General features: G+C 32.6%; 1 protein-coding gene and 1 long non-coding RNA gene across 3 annotated transcripts; one reads left to right on the top strand and one right to left on the bottom strand.

Annotated features, from left to right (window-relative positions):
• The first annotated feature begins 1,987 nt into the window (after window positions 1-1,987).
• LOC111712386 (histone deacetylase 7) lies at window positions 1,988-20,647 on the top strand. 2 transcript variants are annotated; one of them, XM_023486972.1, is made up of 15 exons: window positions 1,988-2,369; window positions 5,542-5,798; window positions 6,251-6,510; window positions 6,854-7,499; window positions 7,778-7,956; window positions 8,964-9,247; window positions 11,880-11,956; window positions 12,025-12,183; window positions 13,054-13,214; window positions 13,455-13,505; window positions 14,337-14,409; window positions 16,489-16,604; window positions 19,351-19,491; window positions 19,746-19,916; window positions 19,985-20,647. In XM_023486972.1, exons 2-15 carry the CDS (start codon window positions 5,774-5,776, stop codon window positions 20,099-20,101), a joined length of 2,460 nt encoding a protein of 819 aa, XP_023342740.1. In that variant the 5' UTR covers window positions 1,988-2,369; window positions 5,542-5,773; the 3' UTR covers window positions 20,102-20,647. The 2 variants fall into 2 exon arrangements, with proteins under 2 accessions (XP_023342740.1, XP_023342741.1); XM_023486973.1 differs by having other exon boundaries at window positions 1,991-2,080.
• Window positions 20,648-21,793: 1,146 nt separating this feature from the next.
• Window positions 21,794-22,763, bottom strand: LOC111712392 (uncharacterized). Its single transcript, XR_002767440.1, has 2 exons — window positions 22,276-22,763; window positions 21,794-21,989 (listed from the first exon to the last, which is right to left on the bottom strand). It is a non-coding gene; the product is annotated as an uncharacterized LOC111712392 (long non-coding RNA).
• Between the last annotated feature and the right edge of the window lie 3,795 nt (window positions 22,764-26,558).

Consider the following 26,558-nt stretch of genomic DNA (forward strand, 5'->3'; position numbering starts at 1 on the left):
GTCTGGTAATGGTAAAATAATGCAGGCAGGCAGTAGGTATAAAATTGTGCAATCTTCTTCTTTATGTTCAAGTTATATTTAGTCTGGTAATGGTAAAATAATGCAGGCAGGCAGTAGGTATAAAAGCCCCGCTTTAAGCCTTAAGTGAGGGGCACGTGTTAGAAAAGTCAAAAATGTGAACAGCCTCAGACCAATACTTTTTTGAGTTATCTCCAAAAAACGTGAGGGAGGTCCCAGGGAATAGGGTTAACATATATGATTCTTTTAACAATAACCACACAATTCTCCAAGTCCAAAATGTGGTCTGCCTTGCTTGTGCTGTCATTATTACCGGGGATAATAAGAATTTTGTTCAGATTTTGATTTGTAAGTAAAACCAAAGTTTTCTAAATCTTTAATGAAAGCACAAAAAAGGCAGATAACGTAGCTACCTATATGTCTGCGTGACGTAGCTACCTATATGTCTGCGTGACGTAGCTACCTATATGTCTGTGTGACGTAGCTACCTATATGTCTGCGTGACGTAGCTACCTATATGTCTGTGTGACGTAGCTACCTATATGTCTGTGACGTAGCTACCTATATGTCTGCGTGACGTAGCTACCTTATGTCTGTGTGACGTAGCTACCTATATGTCTGTGTGATGTAGCTGCTTATATATCTGTGTTTAGCTACTTATATATCTGTGTGTAGCTACCTATATGTCTGTGTGATGTAGCTACTTATATATCTGTGTGTAGCTACTTATATATCTGTGTTTAGCTACTTATATATCTGTGTGTAGGTACCTGTATGTCTGTGTTTAGCTACCTATATATCTGTGCGTAGCTACCTATATGTCTGTGTGATGTAGCTACTTATATATCTGTGCGTAGCTACCTATATGTCTGTGTGATGTAGCTACTTATATATCTGTGTGCAGCTACCCATATGTCTTGTAGCTACCTATATATCTGTGCGTAGCTACCTATATGTCTGTTTGTAGCTACCTATAAATCAGTGTGTAGCATATGTATGTAGCTACCTATATGTCTGTGTATAGCTACCTATATATCTGTGCGTAGCTACCTATATATCTGTGCGGAGCTATCTATATGTCTGTGTGATGTAGCTACTTATATATCTGTGTGTAGCTACCTATATATATCTGTGCGTAGCTACCTATTTGTCTGTGTATAGCTACCTATATATCTGTGCGTAGCTATCTATATGTCTGTGTGTAGCTACCTATATATCTGTGTGTAGCTACCTATATATTTGTGTTTAGCTACCTATATGCCTGTGTGACGTAGCTACCTATATGTCTGTGTGACGTAGCTACCTATATGTCTGTGTGATGTAGCTACTTATATATCTGTGTTTAGCTACTTATATATCTGTGTGTAGCTACCTATATGTCTGTGTGATGTAGCTACTTATATAACTGTGTGTAGCTACCTATATGTCTATGTTTAGCTACCTATATATCTGTGCGTAGCTACCTATATATCTGTGTATAGCTACCTATATATCTGTGCGAAGCTATCTATATGTCTGTGTGTAGCTACTTATATATCTGTGTTTAGCTACCTATATATCTGTGTTTAGCTACCTATATGTCTGTGTGACGTAGCTACCTATATGTCTGTGTGATGTAGCTACCTATATATCTGTGCGTAGCTACCTATATATCTGTGCGTAGCTACCTATATGTCTGCGTGATGTAGCTACTTATATATCTGTGTGTAGCTACCTATATGTCTGTGTGACGTAGCTACCTATATGTCTGCGTGACGTAGATACCTATATGTCTGTGTGACGTAGCTACCTATATGTCTGTGTGACGTAGCTACCTATATGCCTGTGTGATGTAGCTACTTATATAATTATATATATAAGTATATATATATACAGTAGCTTCCCTTTAGTTCTATTTCTGTTTCATCTCTAACCTTCACAGTTAAAGTTGGCGGATTGCCAAACTTCACATTTTTTTCGCAAAATGTTCAGTTTTAGAAACAAATCAAGAAACAAAGAAGAATCTCCGCGACAAAAGTGTTGAAACGTTAAGAGTTACTTTCTCTTACATGAAGGAGACTAGGTTTATTCATATTTGTTGTTCTTAACACCTGGAGAGATCAGTAAGACCCTGAGCAGGACGGAGAGAGCTCTCCGTCTCAACCTAGGACGTTTTTTAATTATTTATCCGTGTGCTTTTCAAGCTGGACAAGTGTAGTAGACTCCAATGTAAAACAAACACTACAAAGTGTGAAAAAAATCAATTTAAAACGTGACAGTTTATCTTTACTGATGCATAATCAATATAAGTAGATTAAAAACAAGTCGGTAAAGTTCTGTATTTAGATAAACTATCTCCAGCCATATAGAAGGTACTGAACCTTATAATAACGCGCGTTTTAATTAGGCAATTTTAATTGTATTTCATATATTTAAATATAACCAAATTCGTGTAATCCATAAATTTTGAGGGTGCAAAAAACTGACAACCTTATGTTATTTTGTTACATGACATCAACATGGTTTTTAATCAGTCTCGAATTGAGATTACACTCTCAACGAATCAGAGTTGGTCCAAATTCTTTAATCAGAATTCAATCGCATTTTGGTCTATAATTCTACAAAAATCAAGCTTACAAAGTTGCCATTTTCTACTTTTTTTACTAAACCCGAAATCCCGCATATGCCTACAAAAAAGTATAAAAGAATAAAAATGTATGCTTTATTGTTCAAAAAGGGATCGAAAGTGACAGCTTTCTATGAGAAGGACCAAAATGTTAGATCTGGGTGATTAGGTTAAATTAGAGTAGTCTTATTGAGATTAGGTTAATATAGAGAAGTCTCATTGATATTAGGTTAATTTAGAGAAGTCTCATTGAAATTAGGTTAATTTAGAGAAGTCTCATTTAGATTCGGTAATTTAGAGAAGTCTCATTTAGATTCGGTAATTTAGAAAAGTCTCATTGAGATTAGGTTAAATTAGAGTAGTCTCATTGAGACTAGGTTAATTTGGAGTAGTCTTATTGATATTAGGTTAAAATAGAGTAGTCTCATTGATATTAGGTTAATATAGGGTAGTCTCATTGAGATAAGGTTAGTTTAGAGTAGTCTCATTGAGATTAGGTTAGTTTAGAGTAGTCTCATTGAGATTAGGTTAGTTCAGAGTAGTCTCATTGATATTAGGTTAAATTAGAGTAATCTCATTGAGATTAGGATCTTTTGGAGTTATAGTTTGGAGTAGTCTCATTGAGATTAGGCTAAATTAGAACAGTCTCATCGAGATTGGTTTATTTAAATCAGTTCCATTGAGTTTAAATTTCATCGAGATCATTGTTCCATTTAGATCTGTCTTCATAACAGTTATGTTTAATTGTAACATTAGTTCTCCGTAGGTAATAAAATTTGGATCTGTCTTCATAACAGTTTTGTTTACAAGTAACATTAGTTCTCCGTAGGAAATAAAATTTGGATCTGTCTTCATAACAGTTTTGTTTACAAGTAACATTAGTTTTCCGTAGGTACTAAAATTTAGATCTGTATTTATAACAGTTTAGTTTACAAGTAACATTAGTTCTCCGTAGGTACTAAAATTTAGATCTGTATTTATAACAGTTTTGTTTACAAGTAACATTAGTTCTCCGTAGGTAATAAAATTTAGATCAGTCTTCATAACAGTTTAGTTTACAAGTAACATTAGTTCTCTTTAGGTAATAAAATTTAGATCAATTCTCTTTAAAGGGTCTGTAGACGTAGTTTCAAGTGACTCTCCATTTATACAATGGAATGCTCAATTCACAATGCATTTAAATTTTCATCCGAGCAACGATGGGAAAGATATCGCTTATTTTCCATTTTAAAAAGAGTTAAATTCTAAAAGTTACTTTGATTGTTGCATAAAATCCGTCAGTCCCTTTTAAAGAAACCACCATTAGAAATTGAGGATGTTTTTAGAAAGAAACCCGAGGATATTTTTAAACAGAAACACGAGGATATTTTTAAACAGAAACACGAGGATATTTTTAAACAGAAACACGAGAATATTTTTAAACAGAAACATGAGGATATTTTTAAAAACAGAAACACGAGAATATTTTTAAACAGAAACACGAGAATATTTTTAAACAGAAACACGAGGATATTTTTAAACAGAAACACGAGAATATTTTTAAACAGAAACACGAGGATATTTTTAGAAAGAAACGCGAGGATATTTTTAATTTATTAAATCGAGGAGAACTACAGACACTTAAAATAAGATACATTTAGATCAATAATTCGGTTGAAAATAAATTACAAGGAATTTTTTTACCGGATCAAACCGGATTAAACTGTTCAAATTAATATCTAAAATATTTTTTTTTGACATGATTAATTTAGTGTTTTATCAAATTGTTTATTGTAAAATAAACTAACATTCCAAGCAATTCTCTTGTTAAACTACAGGGTGTCCCGATGAACACGGTAATTTAGATACCACTTAAAACTCTTCTTTGATTTCCAATAGTAAATAAATAACTAAGAGTTTACAAAAAAATACGTCAGGCCTATTAAGCTTTTCAAAATGTGGTCTTCCTTCTTTACATTTTTAAAATTAAACTGTTGAACTCAATTTGGTTGTTATTCAATGAATTAGAATCTGGACAAATTTCTCATGGTATATCCGTTAATTTTGAAGGTTCACAAAATTCAGGTTGTTTTAGCTGCAGGATACTAAATTCGTCACTTAATTCCCAAGTTTATTGGGACACTCTGTATGCTGCAAGGTTTCAGATTAGAATACAAGTATCTAGGGTCGCGTTGTACTAGGAATTGAGAGATATATCTATGTATATCTCAATCAGTGTTAAACATTAACACAAGAATTCGGTTTTTTGAAAATATTATAAATACTCCAGATTTCTAACTGATTAGGACAGTAGATAACATAATTTAATTAATCTAGAAATACAAAACAACAAGGAATGTAAAGAATGAGCTTAAAGGAAAAGAATTAAGCAATAAAGGAGCTATGGAAGATTAAAAAGGCAAAAAGAAGTAAACTAAAAATTGAATAGCTAAACATTTTTTAAACACAAAAAAAACCATCGTTCGACCTAAACATAAAATTGTCCAAACTGCTAAACCATCCTTTCACAATTCACATATCCTAACCTATCCTATCTCTCTGGCCCTATTCTTTTTATCTTTAAGATTTGTCCCTAAACTTATTTGTTTTCCTAACGACCTGTCTATCCTGTCTCTTCATGCCGACATTAAAGAATTATGAGAGGATGTTCAAACTTCACTTTTTTAACTTCAACATTATTGTTTACAACGATGTCGCGACAAATGAGAATATTTACATAGTTTTCAGTCGTCGTCGTTTATATCAATACAATGAAGACGACTTTCGTGTACAATTTTAATTGTTTACTATAAGCTTTAAAACAGCATAGATACACATAAACATGGAAACTAAATTCTAATAGAAAAGTCGTCTTCATTGTATTGATATAAACCACTGTAGTTGGTTGAAAAAAAAATTATTATAATCGAAAACTTTAGGATTGTCCTCAGAAAGAGTCTGAGGAAGGAGGACGAATCCTTCACAAACTGCAGTTAGAAGGATGGAGTGTGGTTTACTCTTAACCCTGAACACTGCAAAAAACGTGGTAGAACTCATTAGAGCTCTACTTTGAACCTGAGTACTGCAGGACGGATTATAACTCTCCACCCAGAGTTTGCACAGACGAAAAGAACTCTCTTGTGGTGTACAGTGTACCCTGAGCAGTATAGGATGGATGAAGGAGGGGAATCTCAAGGTAAATGTCAGAACAACAAACTGATATTCTCAACACAACATTTTTAAAGCATGAAATCCATTAGTTTGAAGACACCTAAGCAATAAATTCTGTCTGATTTCTAGATAAAATTAAAATATTTCTGAAAAGGAAGTTATTTTTGCCATAAAATAAAATTTTCTAATTCCTATGCCTTTGCAACCTTAAGGTGTAAAGCTTAGATATTTCAAACTTAGATTATTTTATCTAATGTTGTAAAGATATAGGGATTAGACAAATTCGAGTTTGTGGCAAAAACTCAGCTCCTTTGTTTTGAAAAATAATCAACTAAAGACTGGATACAGGTTTTGCCAATGTCGAACAACGTTTATTTGAAATCAGATAGAATGTTGATAAAAGTCTGCAAAGCTTCTTGAAACCTTCAAAAGTACGCGCAGCACGATCTATCCGAATGTTTTGTGCATGTTTTCTAGAAGGAGGAGGCGGGGGAGGAGTAGGTTGGGTAAATGGTGTACCAACCGGTATTCCAAGAGTAACTATAGAGACGTCATTTACAAATCCAGCTCCGAGTACAGGTTTCTCCAACCTATCTCAGAATCCTGAATTTCCATCTCCAGCTCCAGGTTGTGATAAACCAGGGGGTTCACATCTACCTGTTGAAATTACAGGAGCTGCTCTTGAACAGCATGATCAACTTTTCTATTCTCAACTTCTTCAACTTCGCCAGCAACAGGTTAGAGAATTACGTAGAAACCATATTTCTTTTATTCCCTCAAAACCTGATTTCTTCCACTCCAGCAGACATCTCTCATCTAATCCTGTTCCTTATCCATCTTCCTCTTCACCCTCCCCCTTCCCTTCTAACTTTCCATTCATCCTTCACCCCCCCTTCTTCCTCTTCACCCTCTCCCCCACCCTTCCCTTCAAACCTTCCATTCATCCTTCACCCCCCCCCCACCCTCCCTTCTTCCTCTTCACCCTCTCCCCCACCCATATCGTCGAATGATTTGTTCTCAGAAGGAAGGAACATTTTCTATAAATTTATTATCAAGATTATATTTCTTATTGTTGTATAGGCAGCTCAGCAGCAGCTACTCCAACAGCAGTATACACTACAGAGACAGCTGCTACTGGAGAACCAGGAGAAAACTTTGAAATCACACTTCCTTGAGTATATTGATCAGCACAAGCGTCTAGAAGAGATGAACTCTAGGTTGGATCAGGAGAATAAGAAGTCTGATGTCAAGTACAGACTTCAGGAGTTTGTTCTTCAAAAGAAGCAAAGGGAGATAATGAATAGTTTTAGTATTTCGTCCCAACCTGGAATCCTACCCGGAGCAGTTCCTGGAGTATCTCCACGTAGTGGATCTCATGATGATATATTACGTGAGTCGACCTGGAACGGAACATCAGAGACAGAGTCGACCGACGCCGAAGTCTCGTCCTTGCTCTCATCAAATTCCGCCTTCTTCCGAACCCTACCAAGAATATCTCCTGTGCAGGAGGACGAATATCTGCCGTCTAATCCCTACTTGTCCTCGTCTAGGAGCCCACGTAGCATGGCTTCACCACTATCTCTAGGATCCTCCTCTTCCTCTATACTTGAGGACTATCGAGGATATCTGGCAGCTCCGCCACAATATTTGCCCTCTCCGCCTCGTCACGGAAAACTCCGCCCAGTGGGACGAACTCAATCTGCTCCGCTTCCTCTTGGGCATCCAGGTAAGGTAATTTACAGCATAAAAAGAAAGTTATTGTTTGTATCTTAACCCAGACAGTACTTTGACATTTTGGCAAAGTTTCCCTACGCTAACTCCTGGATTTTGAAAGATAATTGGAGAATATATATCTAAAGAATCTAACCTTATAAGAGTAGCCGGGGATACAAACTAAATCACCCGGAAATGCTTTCAAAGAAAATAATAACAAGGTGCATAGAGAACAGACATGGACATATTCTATCATGGATGAACAAATCTCTTAAAATAGTAAATCTCTAGGGTTGCTTGCTCCTCCTGATATCCGTCAGGGTAAAACAAGCCCTGAGCTGGATACTCATGCTCTGGTTAAACAACAGATCAGACAATCCGTCCTGAGTAGGCAGAATAGATCTGCTCCGGGGGATTCATTTAAGTCCTTGGATCCTATGCTTGCTATGGCGGAATTATCTCAAATCCAGGTTAAAAATAGATAATGTTAGATTCTTTTTTCTATAAAAGGGATTATCAGTGTACTTTTAAAAAAACGACAAATTTAAGAATGATGTTAAATATTCTCTATAGCTTTTCTATTCAAACATTTTTTTGAGCAGAAGTTATGGAGATACAAGGTTAACCATAAAGGATGAGACTTCCGAAAAGCTTGTACGGAATTCATGTATTCCTGGTTCCCTATAATTCTGTAAATTTTTTCATTTATTCCTGGCTCCTTGTAATTCTGTAAACTTTTTCATTTATTCCTGGTTCCCTGTAATTCTGTAAACTTTTTCATTTATTCCTGACTCCTTGAAATTCTGTAAACTTTTTTATTTATTCCTGGTTCCCTGTAATTCTGTAAAATTTTTCATTTATTCCTGGTTCCCTGTAGTTCTGTAAACTTTTTCATTTATTTCTGGTTCCCTGTAATTCTGTAAACTTTTTCATTTATTCCTGGTTCCCTGTAATTCTGTAAACTTTTTCATTTATTCCTGGTTCCCTGTAATTCTGTAAACTTTTTTATTTATTCCTGGTTCCCTGTAATTCTGTAAACTTTTTCATTCATTGCCAAATCATCAGAAAACCATTTAAACACTGTATTTTCGGCAGAAGACCAAATTCAACCTACAGACAAATAAATTAACGAGATTTAGGTCGTCAATGAAGTCTCATCCTTTGTGTTTCTTGGATTTCTATCCAGTAAAGGCTAAGTTGGATTCTATTAAAAAAAACATAAAATCTCGGGTTTAATTTATTATATAACAAATAAAAGGGAATTGAGTCTTTGCCACAAACTCTAATTTTCTGATTCATACATCTTCACAACCCAAAATTGTAGACCCTGGATATTTCAATCTATGAATTCTGTTTGATTAAATAATTTAAGTTTGAAATATCAAAGGTTTACACCATAAGATTCCAAAGACATAGGAATTAGAAAATTTGAATCTGTGACAGAGACTCAATTCCTTTATAATTTTCGTTTATCTAGACCCGATGTATGCCTAACGAGGATTCCTCGTCTCCGGGTAAAAGCAGACATTCCTCCCAGGATGGAGGAAGTAAGAGCAAACCTAAACCTATCTCCAGAACCAGATCTAGTCCTCTAGTTACTCTAGGTTCTCCAGGTATCTCTCTAGGTAGGACGGGTCTAGCCTGGGATCCTGTGATGCTCCAACACTCATGTCTGTGTGGAGATGAATTGTTGCACCCTGAGTCTCCAGGACGGGTTGAGAGAATTGTTTCCAGATTGCGTGATACAGGACTCTTATCTAGGTATAGAATATTGAGAGGAAAGTACAAAGTAAGAACTGAATAAAAAACCTTAATATATATAGTGATAACCAGAAAACTCTGGAATAGGAAGTCGACTTTTAAACTCAATTTATGGCTTTAAATAGTTCAATGAATATGAGGCACAGTAATTGTGCAGTGTAAACAGACCCATTTCACTTAATAAGAAATTAGATCACTTTGAAACAACATCAAATGCAATTCAGTACTGCTGTAACGTCGTCTTTCTATTCTACAGTTTTCTGGTTATCACCGTATTATATTATATTATATTATATTATATTATATTATATTTTGACATTATTGACATCGTTCTGTACAGTATACACTGTACATTGTAGTGTATACACAAATCTTAAATAACGCCACACGTACTTAAAGTTAACTTAATGTACTAGTCTTGTAAAGAATTTGGAAAATATATCCATATCTACTTTTAATATCTTTTTAATATTTTGTACAGTCATATCCCTCATAGAAGTGGAAGGGAAGTAAGATTTATTAAATATTTTAGTTGCGTTACAATTTACAAAATCTGTATGCGTTTTTTCTAGTTAAATTGCAAAATCTGGCGTTTTTTCTAGTTAAAAAGGGGGGGGACTCATGGGGTGGGGGTTCTTTTAATATTACATCTTCCTCAGGCTGCAGGCAATCTATATTCTACATTGCATTGCATTGCACTCACCCAAACTAAAAGATTAAGAAAAGAAATAAAATATATTCTGATTCACAACAATATCCTTCAAAGCTTTGTCTGACCAATTATTGCATTAAAAATCCATGTTTCCCATTTTGAAAGCTGAATATTTTAATTTGTGGTTTCTTTACAAAAGTGACTCCCGCATTTCTTGCTTCAGAAACGATGGAGAAATGAAGGTTTCAAAGGTACATCGGACATGCCACTCTATAAATGGAGGGTTATTTGAAATTACGCATGTATTCCATTTAAGTATAATCACATCGTATAGAAAAAATACTTTAAAATCTCACTTTTGCCCTTAGCTAACAAAATTTCATTAAAAAAGCTTTAATCAATACTGCCTTCAGCGTAAATATATATTTTGATATCATAATTTATTATACAATATGTATCAATCCTATGAAAATATAGATATTTTTTAGAAACGTTTCCATCTATATTTTTCATCCCTTGAAGGTTACACCATAGTATTAAGAGGGATTGCCTGCTTTTGTGCCCCCCCCTCGGCAACATTGTGCGCCCCCCCCCTTAAGAAAATTACATAAATTTAAGTTTTATATAGTTAAAAAAGGTATCAATATTTGTTTTTCAAAAAAGGGGATTTTAAGGGGGGGCACAATGTTGCCAAGGGGGGGGACAAAATTTGCCCCCCCCCCTCCTACACAAATGCTGTTGTACACCCCTGAGAGTTTGTCGCAAAGACACAATTTTTTCCTTCGCGTTATTTCTAGTTAAAATACCAAAAAAAAACTATCATTCCGCTTTAAACAATTCAGTTATGACTACAGGGTTACCCACACACATTGAGACTGTAAAGACGACCTAAAACTCAGATAATATGATTTCAGGGTCAAAAAGTAATTTTCCTTACATATATTCTTTTAAATACTATAAAGAAACAAATTTACAGTTGCGGCAGGGAATCATGTAAATTATCTTATTAATTATGTTAATAATTATCGTTTTAAATGGCATTAAATATTTTTACTATATTAGTACATTAGAACGTTGTTAAATAATATTATAAATATTATAGATATAATAATCGATAGTATTATATATATATTATTCTGTATTTTGCAGTAAAAAGTAAACTAAAGTAAAGATTATATTCTCTCTGTTGTCGGTTATTTATCTTTTTCTTTCATCTTCAACAAAACATTTAAAGTTTAGATAGCTTTCTCCATGTTTTTTCAACTTTTTCTGCGCCATATTGTTTCCATGCCGCGTTCTTTAGATAATATATCTTTCATGCCGCAACTCAGAAAGCACATTCTATACGCAATCCTTGGACTTTAAACCTCCATGCACTTAATAAATTTCATTAAACTAATTTAAACATAATTTATGTGATAGTCAACTAAAAAATTCAATTTTAATTTAAGATTTAACAAACATAGAGACGACATTGGACTCGTAGATTTCTTTCTCAGACAATAAAAGACAATTTATAAATGTGCTTACTGTAGTGTACACACACTGTATACAGTGCAGTGTACAACGTGGGTGTTTGTGTAATATATGTACGTTGTGCAAGGGGATATTTACAAATAGATGGTAATTTGATCAAAGTTACATAAATAATTATAAAAATCAATTTAAAACTTAAAAAGAAATTGTAGAAAACCTACATTTAATCCAAGGAGTAAACCTATTATTTTCCCAATATCTTTGCAACCTGAGAGTTTAAACCTTTCATATTTCAAATTTAGTAAATTTGATCATACAGAATTAATTTTAATTTGAAATATCTATGGTCTATCACACTTAGAAGCAAGGATACAGCGATTAGAAAATCAAAGTTTGTGGCAAAAACTCTATTCCTTTTTCTTTTAAAAAATTCAAAAAATTTCAAAAATCTAAAGCTTGTACATAATATTAACGTTTACATAATATTAACGTGTACATTTTTAGATGTGAATTAGTACGTCGTAGAGCAACAATAGACGAACTCAAAACCTGCCATTTAGAGGACCACGTTCAACTTTTCGGTAATTATTTTGTAAAACATATATTTTTTATTTAATACTTATAAACCTTTAAACCTTATCTTGAGTAGGTGTGTCTCCGCTTGTCCGAGGAGGAGGAGGCGGAGCTGAACTGCTCCGCCTACCGTGCGGAGGATGGGGTGTGGATACGGATACAGTATGGAATGAAGTGAATACACCAACCGCTGCTAAGGTAGCAGCTGGGTCTCTTATAGAATTGGTAAATAAAGGTAAAAAATAAAAACAAGAATCGAACCAGGCCCGAATTTAATGAATTTAAACTATCCAATTTGAATCACCGATTTAAATCCTTTCTTAATCTTTAACATTGAATCGGTGTTTCAATTTAAACCGGCAGTAGATACAGTGATAACCAGAAAACAATGGAATAAGAAGACGACATTATAGCAATATTTCAGCTTATTTAATGGGGATTACACAGCAAATAGCTGTACTAGAAAATTATTAAGTGAAATGGGTCTGTTTAAACTAAGGTTTGCAGCTAAAGACACGTTTTGCGAAAAAAGCAAAAATTTTCGTTCGTATTTCGCAAATTTTTTCGCGAAATTTCGCATTCTTTCGCGAAAATCGCGACGTATCTCAAATTCATTAAATTCAGTCCATGATTACACAAATTTGATATATTTAATCCTCATATCTTAGCAGTCTGATCTCGTAAACCTTAATATTTCAAATTATCAATTCTGCTACATCTAATAGTCAAGTTTGAATAAATTAACGCCACCAGGTTGCAAATATATACGGATAAGAAAATGAGAGTTTCAATAATTAGTTACTTTAACAAAGCTTTCACATTCTCTGCAGACTTTTTGTGTTGCCAAATACTACATAGATAACGCGAGATAAAAAGAGAAAGAGGAAAAATAAAAAGTAAAAACCAGAAGATAAAAACATAAAATTAAGATGGCAGAGAAATAAAGTACTCGTTAAGTATGACTCACGCCAAACTAAAGTATATTGTACTTAATAATAATATGTAATATATTTTCAATAATGACCCAACTTATTTAATAGCTATTGCAACCATCAAATATGAGAAAAGAAAAGAGACAAACCTGATAGTTACTTATTTTCTCCAGTTGGATCTGGAACACTGAGGAACGGGTTTGGTTTGATCCGTCCTCCAGGTCATCATGCCGAGGAGAACCAAGCTCTAGGGTTCTGTTACTTCAACAATATCGCCATCTCTGCCCGGCAGTTCAGGAGAAACTTTAAGAAGAGAGTTGTTATCTTAGACTGGGTTAGTTTAACACATTTTCATTAACATTCAGGGGGTTACCCATAATGGATAAGATTTTAAAGATGACCTTAAACTCTTCAAATTTGACGATCCGAAGGCTGAATTTTTTTCTCGACTTAATTAAGTTTTTCAAGGTAAAAAAAGAACAGTAAAATCTATACTATACTTCTATTGATTAATGCTTTGCTCAGATTTTGAAATATATCAAAATAGATATTTTAGATTTAATCATTTATAAAGGATGTTCATCATGGGAATGGAACCCAGAAAGCATTCTACTCGGATCCTGAGGTATTGTTTTCAACAGTATTTGATTATTCATTATTGTTATTTTTACATATTTTCTTCTGAATTTAAACATATTTGTACAAACTTGATTTGTACTTTTCCATTGCACATTGATTGTCTATAGGTGTAATAAATATCGGGTAACACAATATTCTAAAAACCTGACCTACGTTGTGCATTATTAACTATCTACGTTTGTTTACTTGTTTGTTTGTGAAACCCATTATTCATTTGAACTGAAACCAAATGAATATGAAGCATGATTAGCCTAATCATGTCATAAATATAATGACGTACATCTTAATAAATTTCTATTATTGATAAACATTTTTCTTTATCTATCAATAGATTCATAGGTCTTATATATCTATATATATTCCATCTATAAATATACTCCTAGGTCTTGTTTATCTCTATGTATTCCATCTATGAATATACTTCTAGGTTTTATAAATCTGTATGTATTCAATCTATGCATATACTCCTTGGTTTTATATATCCCTATATTCTATCTTGAATACACTCCTAGGTTTTGTATATCTCTATGTATTCCATCTATGAATAAACTGCTAGGTTTTGGATATCTCAATATTTTCCGTCTATAAATATACTCCTAGGTTTAGTATATACTCCTATGTTTAGTATATCTCTATATATTCCAACTGTAAAAATACTCCTAGGTTTTGTATATCTCTATGTATTCCATCTACGAATATACTCCTAGGTTTTGTATATCTCAATTTATTTTCCTATCTATAAATATACTCTTAGGTTTAGTATATACTCCTAGGGTTAGTATCTCTCTATATATTCCTACTGTAAATATACTCCTAGGTTTTGTATATCTCAATGCATCGACACGACGGAGGGAACTTCTTCCCAGGAACTGGTTCTCCGGAGGAAACAGGTTAGAAACTTTCTCAACAATATTTCTCATAAAGAATTGAGTCTTTGCCACAAACTCTGATTTCTAATCCGTATATTTTTGCCACTTAAGTCGTAGACCTTAGATATTTCAAATTATTAATTCTTTAGATCAAATAGTCTATAAGTTTGAAATATGACAGCTTTACATTATCAGGTTATAAAGATATAGAGATTAGAAATTTTTTGAGTTTTAAACAAAAACTTAATTTCTTTCTTTACATGATTTGTTTCAAATTAAATTTTAAACGTTGCTTTTCAAACCAACATTTTTTCATCGTTCTAAAAAAACTGAAATGAATGCGAATTTTTCTGTTTAAACTGATTTTATTTCATAAATCATAAAATTCATAAAACTTTTCAATTTCGACATAAACCTGTTTTGTTTTGACGTTGTTTGGATACAAACAGACCAACAATATGGATAATGAAATTCAACAGAAAATTTTACAATGAATTTTGAGGGGGAAAAATCAACTTTTCTGTGTCCTATTATTAATTAAAAAATGTTTATTGTGATAAAACTATATTTGTTTTATTATTAATTTTGTCAATCTTAACATGAACTTTGTTGCGTTCATCCTCTCATCTGAAAAAAATGCGGAAAATGATGAGAAATATTTCTTTAAATAATTTTAGGATGACGTTTATTACTAGTTTTGAATATGTAAGTTGATATCTTGTCTAACACGGTAGAAATGCGCACACCACAGCTAACCAAAAGTTTCAAGCTCTCACGGAAAAATCTATAATAGTTTTTCCAATTATTTCTTAAAACCTACCGTTTTACAGTTCCAAAATGTACATCTCTAGAGCTACAAAAAAGTATATATGTAAAAACAAATGATAAGTGTTACGTCACTTCAAAGTCGACCCAGTCGTAAAAGTGGATGCAACTTTTCAAAGCAGTTTGGATCTATGTGACACTAGTTTGGATCTATGTGACACTAGTTTTTAAACTAGTTTACATTGCGTTGCAGAATCTCTTGAAAAAAAGATTATCCATTCTTTATTTTTACATTTTAAAAAATCATAATTTTTTTTGCATGGCATCATTTTATTTTATCAAATTATACAACAAAATGTTTCTTTACCGTGAAGGTTAAAGTCTTTTTAGATTATATTTTGTTACGAGGGACAAAATAAAATTTGCAAAAAGCGAGAAAATGTGAGTCTAAAAGCTTTATAAAAGGTCGTATAAAATAATATAGTGTTAAAGGTAATTTTTCAAAAATGCTTGTGTACTTGTCTTGATGAAATGGTTATTTCTACCGAGATAAAAGCTCTTTTTTAAAAAAAAGCAGAAATAAAAAAATGATAGTTAATTTTGATTTTATTTTCATTTAAATTGAGAAAAAGTTTTCAGAAACATCCTAAAGGAAATGAGTTTTTGCCACAAACTCAAATTGTCTGATTCCTATATCTTTGCCACATGATGGTTTAAACCTTTGATATTTTAAACTTAGATTATTTGATCTAACAGAATTCAAAGTTTAGAAAGATATAGGAAATAGGAAATCAGCGCTTGCGGCAAAAACCTTATTTCTTTTTTGGAGAAAATCTGAGAACCAAAAAAAACTTTATAACACAATATACAATACAATACAATACAATACAATATACAGCTCATTCAACATTACAGCACCATGCTATAATATACAGCTCATTCAATATTATAGCACCGTGCTATAATATACAGCTTATTCAACATTACAGCACCGTGCTATAATATACAGCTTATTCAACATTACAGCACNTGCTATAATATACAGCTCATTTAACAAATTAGCACCGTGCTATAATATACAGCTAATTCAATATTATAGCACCGTGCTTTAATATACAGCTCATTTAATATTATAGCACCGTGCCATAATATACAGCTCATTCAATATTATAGCACGATGATAACTTTGTAATACGCCTAGAATGAAATTCATAATGATTAGGCTTTTAGGGTGCTTCGCGCCCATCTTCTATTTAAATTGTGAACATGTTCCTTTTTGTTTACATTTTGAAATAAAGAAGAAAAAAATTTAAAGATTTTTTTCCATTGTTTCAGGATCTGGAGAAGGGCTGGGGGCAAATGTAAACATAGCTTGGTCTTTAAATGAACGCCCTCTTGGAGATGCCGAGTACCTCGCTGCTCTTAGAGCAGTAGTTCTTCCTATTATTAAGGTATATACCTGGTACACTGGATAGATGCCGAGTATACCTTGCTGCTCTTAGAGCAGTAGTTCTTCCTATTATTAAGGTATATACCTGGTACACTGGATAGATGCCGAGTATACCTTGCTGCTCTTAGAGCAGTAGTTCTTCCTATTATTAAGGTATATACCTGGTACACTGGATGATACGATTCAGAATGGTACTTTTAACGTTTACAGACAATGGTAATTATGAGAATAAGAACTAAAAAACTAATGGTACAAGTTCTCAACCGGTATATAATCGGTATAATACTATTTTCTACATATATTTGGAATCTGGTGACCTGCCTAGAGTTTAAAAACAGTGCAATGCGGTTTTTATTTATTGAAACCAAATCTCAACTAACTTTGACATTTATTTCTCTGCTGAAAGCATTTTTTCAACTTTTTCATTGAAAATATATTTCTCTAAACTCAATCTGAAAACTAAAGAATTTCTAATATTTTACTAAGACATATTAACCATACTAGATATTGAGGGCGCTTAACGCCCTTTTAAAGTAAAAATTCTAGCTATAACGGTTTTCTTTTTTAAGTTAACGCATTTTTTTCAGATTTTTCTGTTGAAATTGGTGCATTTTCAAATGTAACAAATGTCGTTATTTTTACTTCAGACATTTTTCAAACTTGCCCGTCCATAAATATAATCTGAGGTCATGTTAGTTGCTACAAAAATAATTGGTCTCGATCGGTTCAGCCGTTTTGATGTTTACTGGATACAGACAGATAGACAAGCAAAGAACGTACAGAGATGACTCTCTCATCCCAACCGATTGGGTGCTTTGTATTGTACAGAGATGACTCTCTCATCCCAACCGATTGGGTGCTTTGTATTGTACAGAGATGACTCTCTTATCCCAACCGATTGGGTGCTTTGTATTGTACAGAGACGACTCTCTCATCCCAACCGATTGGGTGCTTTGTATTGTACAGAGATGACTCTCACATCCCAACCGATTGGGTGCTTTGTATTGTACAGAGATGACTCTCTCATCCCAACCGATTGGGTGTTTTGTATTGTACAGAGATGACTCTCTCATCCCAACCGATTGGGTGCTTTGTATTGTAAATGTTTTATTTTTATTGACTTGAACTTTATTTATAATTTCTAAATTTAAAAGTTTCATTCCGAGCTTGTTTGTTTTTGTTGCCTTTTAGGCTTTAATATTATTTATTTATTTAAACTCTCCCCGTTTATAAATGTATAATGTGAACATCGAAAACAAAATGTTATTTTGATGATGTTGCTTCCACAAAATTTTGATTTCTAAGAAAGTTAAGAATTGTCATTTTTTTAAATTAAAATTTACGGATAATAATAAATCAGCAATAAAAAGTTGAAATTATTGTTGTAAGCTTAGAACAATACATACATGCATCAATACTTATTATGCAGTTCTTTACATATAATTTGAACTAAAACCTGGAGATGCAGTTTATACCAGTTTTAAAGGGATGGTTCAGAAAATTGAGTAAGGAATTGAGTCTTTGCTACAAACTCTGATTTTCTAATCCCTATATCTTTGCAACCCAATGTCGTAGACCTTAAATATTTTAAATGTGAATTCTGTTAGATAAAATAATCCAAGTTCGAAATATAAAAGGGTTATACCACAAGGTTGCAAAGATATAGGGATAAGAAAATCTGAATTTGTGGCAAGGAATCAATTCCTTTAAAGTTATTAATTACTAAAAATATGACTCTAAGTAAAAATAACACATGCGATATCCTCTCAATGTCAAAATTTTGTTTTTATAAAATCTTTAAAAACCTTAAACAATTTTATGTTTTTATGAAAGCATCCACCTAACCTCTTGTTTTGGAAGTGTATTTATTCTAAAATAAATTAATATTTTTTTCTGAAATAAAATCTATTGTTGAGATAAATCTCTATATGTTCAAATAAAGTTGTTTTCGGTCGGAGTGAAAATACGAGAAACTATAGTTTTATCATTCTAAATTATCAATTGATTTTTATCTGAAAATCTAAAAAAATCCCTTTACGAACTTTAAGATATACAACTGAAAAAATGTATTTTAAATATAAACATTAGCTTATATATGTATTTATTTTATACAAGGCGTCTTAAAAAACCGGAAATAAGGGTCTCCAGACTCGTTTGTAATTTGATTTTCAAGATTGAGACCATTTTTTAAATCTACGTACAATTTCCGATTTTAAGATGTAGATATAAAAACGACAATTTTATAGGCTCCTAAAGTTTCCAACTGGAGAGAGCAATTTTGTAAAAAATAAGATAATCTCAGTTTGCACAATTTTGTATAAGGGTCTACAGGCGGGCTTATAATCGGATTAGATCTACAATTTTATTGAGCTCATTGAATCGTAAATTGTACATAGATATTAAAAATGGTCTCAATCTTGAAAATCCGATTAAGAAAATGTGCAGAGAGAGGATGCCCTTATGTGCGAACGAGATTATCTATATTTTTACCAAATATACTCACTCCAAGTCCAGTTGGAAACGTTATGAGCCTTTAAAATCGTCATTTCTAGATCTACAAGCCTAAAATTGAACTTATTGAAACGAAAATTGTACGTAGATATTAAAAATGGTCTCTATCCTGGAAATCCGATTAGAAACGAGTCTGTAGACCTTATTTCACCATGTATATACATATACAAACAAAATAAAAATAAATTATATTTCTAAACATCAATTATTTAGATAAATGAAATAAATACTTTTAGAGTTTCAGTCCCGGCATAATCTTGGTCTCGGCCGGGTTTGATGCAACCGCTGGTCATCCCTCAGCTCTCGGAGGTTACTCCGTATCTCCGACATGCTTCGGAGTTCTTACATCCTACCTAATGCAACTAGCAGAAGGGAAGGTAAACAGAGATTTTAAACAATTTAAAATGGGATCAGTTCTTTTTTTAAAGATATCATTTCATTGAAAGTGTTAAATAAAACTTTTAAATGACTCATATTCTTAACTTCTTCAAGCCAATTTATACTGTTATCTTGCACGTTTATCAAGATATCAGAAGATTTGAGACATAATCCACTTTTAATCATATTTTGTCAAACTTTTTTTTTAGCGTCTTCCTTGAATCTTTTATTCATCCAGTCATTTTTTATTTAGTTGGTTCTGGGACTAGAGGGTGGGTATGTGGGGGAGGAGGTAGCTGAATCTGTAGTTGCCTGTATTCGGACCCTTCTCGGAGAAGGTTCCGGACTACAGGGAGGAGAGGAGCTGAACCGTCCTCCAACCTACCGCGCAGTTCTAGATATCAACACTACCATCAGCCATCATGTAATAACAATTCATTAAATCATCAAAGAAAATATTTTCAAAAGTTTAGAATTTTTGATATTTTTTAGATCTCGCATTGGCCTGTGTTAGCTGAAACCTGCAAGTTTGTAAATATTACACATTCTCAATACCTGGATTCTCATCCTCTTGATCTTAATGCAGTCCGCAGACTGCATATGGAGTAGGAAACCTGATGACAACCAACCATTTTAAAAGTTTTGTACCAAATCCTACAACTCCTGAACCCCTTTGCAAATGTATACAGAGTTACACACTAGGGATCTTTTTCATAAAAGGAGTGTTTGCGAAAACTTTGATTGACTTGTTTACGATCTGGAGGGAATAATGCAACTCTATGATTGCTTTGTTTACGATCTGGAGGGAATAATGCAACTTTGTTAGTTTATATGGACGCTACGCTCAAAATTAGTTGCAATCGATATCGAATTCAATATCAGCCTATACCCCCTTTAACTTTTCGCGAACACTCCCTTTAAGTAAATTAATTAAAGTTTAAACAGAAGACCAAATGCAACCTTGATATAATTATATTTAAAGAACTTTTGTCGTCTTTATGGTCTAATTTTTTGTGAAAAAACTTAAACATGAAAAATTTAGATCTTACCCCAACCAAATATCTACATCTATCACAGATAAAATATGTAAATATATAATGTTGAATAAAGTACAAATACTACGTTTTAAAATATGTATTGTTTAACAGCAAATTGTTTATAAATTTACGAGAATTAAAATAAACTATATATTTTAAAAAATTACTACAGTGATACCGAGAAAATAAGGAAAACGACTTTTAGAATCAAATTAGAACTTCAAAAAGTCCAAGGAGTATTAGACACAGAAATTGTGCATTGTAAACGGAGAAAGGGTAGAGTATAGAATAGTATAGATAGACAGTTTGTACAGGGAAATTGTACAGACTCCTTATCATTGAACATAAAGGTTAACATTTACATTTAAAGAAGAGGGGGATTTTTGTAGACGTCATTTTAAGCATGAATGAAAATGCAGAAACCAATTAATGTACATTTGTCAATTCGTTTTTCTAACTCCTTGTGCAAAGTTCAAATATTCAAAAAATATTTAGCAATATGAAAAACATGACGCAAAACATTCAAAATGGCTCTTTTGATATAAAAAGGGGTTCGAGAATACTGAGAATTATAAGCGCAGCCAAGCGCGCGAGTATTCCTTCCATTTCATCCTACAAGAGGGATGGGGCACATGGGGGCGTGGTCCCCCCCCCCCCACGGTTCGGCCCTAACTTGTATGCTAAAAATGTTATTGATGTATTTTAAATTTGTTAACCTTATTTTGGTTTTTTGACATAGCATAAGTTGGAAGAATTTAAACTGTAATTTTTTGACTAAAAAAGCATGGTTCCCAGCAAGGTATGTCACTATCTCTGTTAAAGTTAAACACTTTTGAATTGACAAAATAAAGTTTTTGAATTTTCAAAAAATCCATTATCATATACAAAAGTTTTTTGTCCCAAAATATTTTTTGTCCTCCAAATTGAGAATTTTACTCAGAAAAACAAGATCAATTTCAATTTATATGCATCATAAAAATTTAACATCCAATATGCCTCTGTTTATGTGATAAGTGAATTAACTTGGAATGAAAGGCCAAAAACGGAAAATTATATCGCAAAAATAGTAAAAATAGCCATGTTTTTATTTCTTTTTTACTTTAAAAAGCTTATTTGATAACTAAACGGAGAGTGCAAGACACAGTTAAATTAAATGGTATGTAAACCAATATCTAAAATCTTTATACATTATCCAACTCGAAAGAAACAAATTCTAAATCTGACGAAGCTGTGAGAATAATTTTATAAAGAATGTACAACATGGTGGGCTTAACCATTTATTAATGAAAAAAAGAACAATATTTTAATTAGGTTTCTAATTATTGTAAAATACTCCACAACTCTATCTTTTTCTTTTCTCAAAGATTTCTTAAAATACAACTTCATGATTTTCCTGATTTCCTTCACTTGTGAACTTCATGCAGTACATAAATCTCCTGACAGACCCGGCATCATGAAACCTAAACAAGATTATGTTTAAGCTTAAGATATATAGTGGCCGTGGGCTGTCATCACCCTTGATATGAAAAAATTATCAAATGTTCCTTTAAGACAAATCCAATTTTGAAAATATGTTACAGTCTATAAAACAAAATATGCGTTGGTTGGTCTAGCTTTCCATTCTTCTTTCAATAAATATTTCCACAAATGACATAAGCCGTGGAGAGATAGTCTAGCTCTGTTAAAGAAATTGATTTTTCAAAAACTTTAAAATTGTAAATTATTTAAACAAAATTCATATTTTACCTTAGTATAAGCTCTTATATTTCGGAGAAGTATTGTTGTGCCCGTAGGATAATTTTTCAAGTTTACTGATGATCGTATAACTTCTTAATTTGCAGTTTTATACAACAAATCTTTCATGCTATGGTATAGAAAAACTGTCTACTGTTTACATACCCCAGATCTGTGTACAGTGTACACTGATGCCGCAACTCTCGATTATCCGATGTACTGTATGTCACTACATGATCTATACCTATAACACCGATTCCCTTCTGTCCCTGATCTCTGTCCATATTGCAAAGACGACGGATTACATCCCTTGATTGTAAACAACCCGATATTACTAAATTGGAGATTTCATAAGTGTCTAGTACAATATTTGCTTTCTATCAACATCACAGACACTTAAAATTGCTATGATGTCGTCTTCCTATTCTAATGTTTTCTGGTTATCATATAAACATACAAACTAAATAACAGTTTCGTGTTAAACTTAATCTATATTTAAATTTGGCTTGTCTGTCTGTTTGTTTGTTTGTCTGTCTGTCTGTTTGTATCCAATAAACGTCAAAACGACTGAACCGATCGGGCCCAATTTTTTTGTGGGACATCTAGGGACCCCAGGGAAGGTTTATGAATGATTGAAATTTTAAATATTTGTCTCCATCAAAATTTGATCTTCATTAAATTTTTTAAAATTTTGAAAATCCACGAAATTTTTTGTGAAAATCCGCGAATTATTTTTGTTTTGTTTTGCGATGTACGCAAAGAGAACATGTTTACAATTAATTTAGAAGATGGGCGCGAAGCTAGTTAGTATAAATCTATGTACAGGAAATTTCATGATCGACAGGATATTTTTGTTTTGAGAAAAATATTTATTTCAAAATATCATCTAGGATTATTTCTATTCAATACTACCCACTACCCAGATTCGCATTGATGTTAATACCGGCTCGAGTTCAGACTTTACGTCAAATTTAATAGATCAAAGTATGCCCTGGCTGAATCTTAATAAACTCAGTTAGGATATGAGTTATCTACAGTTCAACCTGCAGAACTTCAGAGGAATCGAAAGAATTTATAAAATATCGTCATCGTAACCTATTAATAATGGATTAGCGCAGATTTAGTTTTTTAATTGAATAATTATATTGGGAGCTCGTTAAAATTGTTCCCGCATATTTCAGAGCTATTTATTTTACGGACCCCCTCAGAATATTTTGGGTAAACCAGACGTCAGCTTGAATAGAGCTGGATATGTTTACCTCAACAATTATTCTGTAAAAAACTGAACTGATAAAGATGATTTCTTGTAAGTAATTCTTTTTTTACAATTAAATATTGACGTTTTTAATTTATTTTTTTATAATGTGTGCATGATTTATCTAGTTCATTAATCTATTTTTTCAAAGTTTACAAATGTTTATACAAGTTTTCTTTTGTTAAGTCGTATCTTAAAATGGGAGTTTCCTTCATACTTTGCCTTTGTTCTGCTTTAAATTCGCGAATAAAATCAGAGACGAAAATTTTAGAAAAAAAATAATCAGACATGGAACAAAGGCAAAGTATGAAGGGAAACGGTCATTTTTAAATACAACAATAGAAAACTTATATATCCTTTGATTTCGATGTAATATGTTCGCTATTACCCTTTATTAATACTCACCATGCAGTTTCAATTTCGCCTTTTCTCGTACTCCTTAGTCAGTAGATATTCAGTAGATTTGTAGATTTTCCCAAATAGGTTTTGCGGATTTCCGATTTTACAAAAAAATATTGGATTTATTTCCATTTGCTAAAAATCATGATATTCATATAAAACTATTCAAAAGATTAAACATATATATAACTAAGAAAACTATTCTTGATAATTATGATAATAATTTATCTACAATATTATTTTACATTTAAGTTAGATGATGAATCACTGAGCATAGATCAAATGATTATTTTTTAAACATTTGTAAACTTTAAAAAAAATTGATTAATGAACTATATAAAACATACACATATTATAAACAATAACTTAAAAACATCAATATTTAATTGTTCATAAAATTATATAAATGACATTTAGTCCTAAAAAAGAATTACTTACAAGAAATTATCTTTTTCCTTCATTTTTTTTACAGAGAAAAATTATTTTTTCCCCCACATTTTGGTGTTTGATTCAAAAACTAGATCACAATTCAGGTCTGCATTAAAAAAATCAGAGAGAAATCTCTAGTAATAAAGTCAGGAAGGAGGCTTATTTTGCCTTTTGGAGGGGGAAAATGCGGGGGGGGAAATGGTATAAGGAGAGTGGGAAATGCATTATTTAGTCCAGAATTGAGTTTCCTGACCTAATATTGATGGCTTTACACACCCTACATGGACCTAACACAAAGTTTTTAAAGAAAATGTTCGAAAAATGAGGGGGAAAATTTTTTGTTTTCCCACTTTGGTGTTTGATTCAAAAACTGGATCACAATTCAGGCCTGCATGTAAAAAATCAGAGAGAAATCTCTAGCAATAAAGTCAGAAGGCCCCCCCCTACCCTTTGTATGGAATGGACATTCCGTTTTGAAATCACAAAAACTTATCCACTTTTTCTTTCCCCTCACCCCCCCCCCCAAAAAAAAATATCCCATTGATGAAATTGATGCCTCTCGCTAAAAAGCAGTTTTATCAACATAGTAACATAACATTTTTATCGTACTTGATAATCAAATGCAAAACTCCAACAAGAACATAAAGCAAATAAACCGGCTTCAGCAATGATGAACTTACTGCATGTATTTTTCGAGTTTGAGATTTAGGGCCTAACCACCCCCTCCCCCTCCTCCCTTGACATCACAATATGTCAACATTTTAATAGCTTCCCTAATATACTTACTTGTCTTAAAGTTCAATTAATTGCACGGTATCTGCAGCTGATTATAAAGTATATTCAAAGTCCAAGGTTTATTTCAGTCAGAGTACATAGTTCAACAGTCTTTAAAACCTTATAAAACTTCTCAAGTCCGTATATTTCCTGTGCAGAAGTTTTTCCTTAATATACAGGGCGATTCTAAACAAGAGAGAAGGTCAAAATATGCTTGAAGTAAACATATCTTAAGTTGAGTTGGATTTGGACATTTTAGTTTATCTCCAACCTCTTAAATTATTTTGTTTATTTAGCTCCAACTCAATATCAAGGTTCATTTTGAGATGTGGAATGTTCAGGTGCAGGTGTGCTCTGAAATTAAATCTTAATTTTTGAAGCTGAAAAGATGGTTAATTCTCAATTATAATATCTTTTGTATAACCAGGTTCTCTTTATAATATCTATTGTATGTGTAAATTGCCCTACTTAAATAAATAGTTCTAAATCCTTACCAATCCAGGTATAACCTTCCGTATTCTCGGGTATCTGTCTTACAAGATACAACTCAATCTCGAACTCAAGGTTCCTCAATAATACCTTAGTCAATATCAATCCGGATACAACTCCATCTGTATGCTCAGGTATCTGTCTAACGAGATACAACTCAAAATAGAACTCAAGGTTCCTCAATACTGTATCGTACAGATACAACTTAATCTCGAACTGGAGATTCCTTAATACTAATCTTGAACTGGAGATTCCTTAATACTAATCTCAAACTGGAGATTCCTTAATACTAATCTCGAACTGGAGATTCCTTAATACTAATCTTGAACTGGAGGTTCCTTAATACTAATCTCGAACTGGATATTCCTCAATAAATGTACTTCCAAGCTTAGATCTATCTTTCAAGATGTGACTAAGGTCCCCTCTCGTTTTGGCTAAATGAGGAACAAATTTCTCTAACACCTTAATCAAGCGGAGTATTATTCCAACTAACTATATTTTGAATTTTATGATACAGGTTTAGTCAATGAACCTAATTTTAAGTTTTTATTTACAAACGTAGTTAGATTAATCACAATATAGGTCTTACGAAGTTATTTATAAATGTAGTTAGGTTAATGTACAATGTAATAGATATGGGGTTTACTACGATATTTATTACATATGGGCTAGGTTCTCCGTAATATCAATTGTATGGACTAGGTTATCTTTAACATCTATTGTATGGACTAGGTTCTTATAATATCTATTCTATGGACTAGGTTTCTATAATATCTATGGTATGAACTAGGTTTTCTATATTATCTATTGTATGGACTAGGTTCTCTATAATATCTATTGTATGGACTAGGTTCTCTATAATATCTATTGTATGGACTAGGTTCTCTATAATATCTATTGTATGGACTAGGTTCTCTATAATATCTATTGTATGGACTAGGTTCTCTAT

Source organism: Eurytemora carolleeae, unplaced genomic scaffold, assembly GCF_000591075.1.
Source record: "Eurytemora carolleeae unplaced genomic scaffold, Eaff_2.0 scaffold1264, whole genome shotgun sequence".
NCBI classification, from domain to species: Eukaryota; Metazoa; Arthropoda; class Copepoda; order Calanoida; family Temoridae; genus Eurytemora; species Eurytemora carolleeae.

Coding starts and splice junctions, on each gene's coding strand:
- LOC111712386 (XM_023486972.1), top strand. CDS start 5,774: ATGGATGAAGGAGGGGAATCTCAAG. Junction 11,957..12,024: donor GGACCACGTTCAACTTTTCG/GTAATTATTTTG, acceptor TATCTTGAGTAG/GTGTGTCTCCGCTTGTCCGA. Junction 12,184..13,053: donor TATAGAATTGGTAAATAAAG/GTAAAAAATAAA, acceptor TATTTTCTCCAG/TTGGATCTGGAACACTGAGG.